Genomic DNA, 2,967 nt, shown 5'->3' with positions numbered 1-2,967 from the left:
GAGGCATCAGGAACGTGATGAAGAGGCTGAATCCCGTCCATGTCCGTGTTTTTCCTGGAAAGCCGTGCCGCCAGATGCAGCCCTTTACAAGGCCAAGCGCTCGCTTCCATCGGGGATGCAGGATGGAGGAATGCCATCGGAGCCGGGATGGAGACCAGGGTCGCTGCTCTTTGCTTTCCAGGTCTGTTCTTCCAGCTCTTTTTTCGGGATGTGATTTCAGCCACTTTGGAGGGGGTGTCCCGTTCCCTGGTGGGCGGGAGCACGGGGAGGGCACGGAATCCTGGAATGGTTTGGGATGGAAGGGACCTTAAGGATCATCCAGCTCCACCCCTCTGCCATGGGCAGGGACACCTCCCACTAGTCCAGCTTGTTCCAAGCCTCATCCAAGCAGGGCTGGAAGCATATCCCGAGCTCTGGAAGCGCGGTGCTTCCAAACCCGGCCTCTCAGCTCCCTCTAGAGCCAGAGAGAAGGAAAAAACACTTCCAAAAGTTGCCCCACCTGGTCCTGAAATCCTCGGCTGGACGGTCCTGTCCTTTCCCAGGCAGAGAGAGAGGTGTTGGGGTGATGCCAGAATCCCGGCCCTAAAAATTCCTGTTTCACCAAGGAATTCCTACCCTGCATACATCAGACATCCAGGAAAATTGAGGAGGCCCTCCAGGTCGGCACGGGGTATCCCAACCCTCCTGGAGAAAAGGCCACGGCCATTTTCTGGGAGGAAGGAGGGATGGAGGCAGGAAGGGGCCTCCGAATCCCCCGGGATGCCTTCACCATGTGTGGTGGCTCCATTCCCAGCCCGAGCTCCCACTTCCCATGGTAAGTAATGGTATCTCCTTTCCCTTTGGCTCCTGATGGAGCTGGCCACGGATCCCTGGATCCCTCCTGTGCGTCCTCACTGGGGACAAATCCACAGGGATGGAGGAGGGAGAATTCCCAGAAATGGCAATAAAGGAGCTTCCTTTATGACGGGGTTTATGAAGTTTCCCGTCTCCATCAGTGTTTTTCCCAGGAAGTGGGCAGGGTTAGGTTGTGAACACCTTGTTAGGTGCTGGGCTAATTGCAGGGGTGATTCCCAAGCAAAGCCTCCACAATTTGGGATGGCAAGGACTCACTCAACGCTGGGAAAAAGGGGCTCTGGGAGCATCCCGAGGGAAAAATATCCAACCCTTCCCAAGGCTGCAGAGCCCTGAGAGGGGTTCCTTTGTCCCTCCCTCCCTCTTCCCGTGCAGGATTTTGGGAGCCTCCGTTGGCAAAGCTGCCTTGTTGAGCAAGAGGGGCCTGACGAGAATTCCATGAGCGCGCTTCCCGCAAGGAGCAAAGGGCAGCGGGAGCGTGTCCCTGCCTGGCCGGCGCCTCCCGGGGATTGCGGACAGTGAAGGGACTGTGGCGAGGAGGAGGAGGAGGAAGGCACCTGGGAAATTCCTTCAGCTTCCCGGGCTCATTCCCAGGCCATGGCAGCCACCACGGTGACCGATGCCGGCAGTGTGAGGATCATCACGGAGGTGATCCCGGCCACGGATCCCCGGGCGGCCCAGCTGGCCTCGGGCTCCCAGACGCCTGCGCCTGCCAGGACGTCATTCCAAACACAAGGCTTCCGGAGGGCTCATCCCAAGGTGTTGGGGGTGAGACACGGCCTTCCAGGGGCACAGCAGGGATTGGGGATCCGCAGGGGTTGTCTTGCTGGGTGGAGGGGATATTGGGACAGGTGCCCATCCCAGTCCCCTCCCGGCACTGTGACGTGGGATTGGGGTGGGATGCGTCTCACAGCAATGGGATTGGGATCCCTCTCCCTCATCCTTCCCCAGACCATCCATATCTTCACTGGAATCGTCCACATCTGCTTTGGGATCATCCTGACAGCGTCGGAGCACAGGAACCCTTCCCTCCCTGTGGCCAGTGGGATCCTCTTCTGGCTTGGGATCCTGGTAAGTTGGGATAAGGACATGGGAATCACAGGGAGTCCTGGTGGACTGGGGACAATATCCAGGTGTCCACTGACCCCCACCCCCCCCTCCCCCCCCCAACATTCTGGGGTGCTTGTGCATCCCTGAACCCCAATTCCCAGCTGAAGGGACACTGGGAAGGGTGCCTTGCTGCTGACACCAATTCCCGCTGTTTTCCAAGCAGCTCCTAGTCTCGGGCTCATTGCTGGTGGAAAGCGAAAGGAGAGACAGCCCCGTGCTGGTAAGATCCAGGCTGGGAGGAACAACGTCTCCCCCCATTCCTTATGTCCCTTCCAGCAGCTGCCGGGACCCCTCCACAGCCTGGATTCATCCCACGGGATCCACAGGCCAGTCTCCCCCTCAGGAAGTGCCCAGCTCTCCCACATGGAGGACGGGGGTTGGGGTCACTGTGGGATGAGGGGGATGGAAGGTCCAGGAGCCCCTCATGGCTTCTGGAATCACTGTGGGATGAGTGGGACAAAACTGGGCGCTTTCTCCAGGAGCTCTTTGATCCCAGTCTAATAATCCATGTGGGAAGCAGCCCTTCCCGGGGTCCGTGTCACCGGGTGCTTCCCGCAGATCAAGACCTGCTGCGTGGTCAACGTGGGCATTGTCCTGGGCACGCTGGTGGCCACTGGGATCCACGGCACGGCCGTCACCCGGCATGTGCCCGGCTGCGAGAACCCCAAACCCTTCCAGACCCGCCCGGAATGGTGCCTCAACACGCGCAGCAAGGTACGGACACCCAGGATTTCAAGGATCCAGGTCCTGTCCGGGTGGTGGATCCCGGGATATTCCCTCTCTCCTCCTTGCAGACCCTGAGCAACGCGCTGGATTCCACCTTCGTGCTCCTCGGCCTCCTGGAATTCTGCGTGGCCGTGGCGGTGCTGGCGTTTGGATACGACGCTGCCCGGCAGCACACATACACCCAGCTGGTGAGGGAGGCGGGGATCCCCGGGAATCCCTGCAAGTCCCTGGAATGCTGATCCACACCCTTCCTCCCTCCGCAGGGCCGCCCCAAGCCGG

General features: G+C 60.0%; 1 protein-coding gene across 4 annotated transcripts; it reads left to right on the top strand.

The window, feature by feature from the left end:
- Positions 1 to 2,961, top strand: LOC103611853 (membrane-spanning 4-domains subfamily A member 15). 4 transcript variants are annotated; one of them, XM_017728650.1, is made up of 6 exons: positions 1 to 181; positions 1,228 to 1,620; positions 1,804 to 1,923; positions 2,123 to 2,182; positions 2,521 to 2,676; positions 2,757 to 2,961. In XM_017728650.1, the coding sequence occupies exons 2-6, from the start codon at positions 1,450 to 1,452 to the stop codon at positions 2,925 to 2,927; spliced, it is 678 nt and encodes a 225-aa protein (XP_017584139.1). In that variant the 5' UTR covers positions 1 to 181; positions 1,228 to 1,449; the 3' UTR covers positions 2,928 to 2,961. The 4 variants fall into 4 exon arrangements, with proteins under 4 accessions (XP_017584139.1, XP_017584141.1, XP_017584138.1 ...); XM_017728652.1 differs by lacking the exon at positions 1 to 181 and adding an exon at positions 543 to 814 and having other exon boundaries at positions 1,228 to 1,611; XM_017728649.1 differs by lacking the exon at positions 1 to 181 and adding an exon at positions 566 to 814.
- Positions 2,962 to 2,967: the final 6 nt, after the last annotated feature.

Source organism: Corvus brachyrhynchos, unplaced genomic scaffold (genome assembly GCF_000691975.1).
Source record: "Corvus brachyrhynchos isolate BGI_N302 unplaced genomic scaffold, ASM69197v1 scaffold1103, whole genome shotgun sequence".
Classification (NCBI taxonomy): domain Eukaryota; kingdom Metazoa; phylum Chordata; class Aves; order Passeriformes; family Corvidae; genus Corvus; species Corvus brachyrhynchos.
This window is presented reverse-complemented; position numbering and strand designations above follow the sequence as displayed.

Coding starts and splice junctions, on each gene's coding strand:
- LOC103611853 (XM_017728650.1), top strand. CDS start 1,450: ATGGCAGCCACCACGGTGACCGATGCCGGCAGTGTGAGGATCATCACG. Junction 1,924..2,122: donor TCTTCTGGCTTGGGATCCTG/GTAAGTTGGGAT, acceptor CTGTTTTCCAAG/CAGCTCCTAGTCTCGGGCTC. Junction 2,677..2,756: donor GCCTCAACACGCGCAGCAAG/GTACGGACACCC, acceptor TCCTCCTTGCAG/ACCCTGAGCAACGCGCTGGA.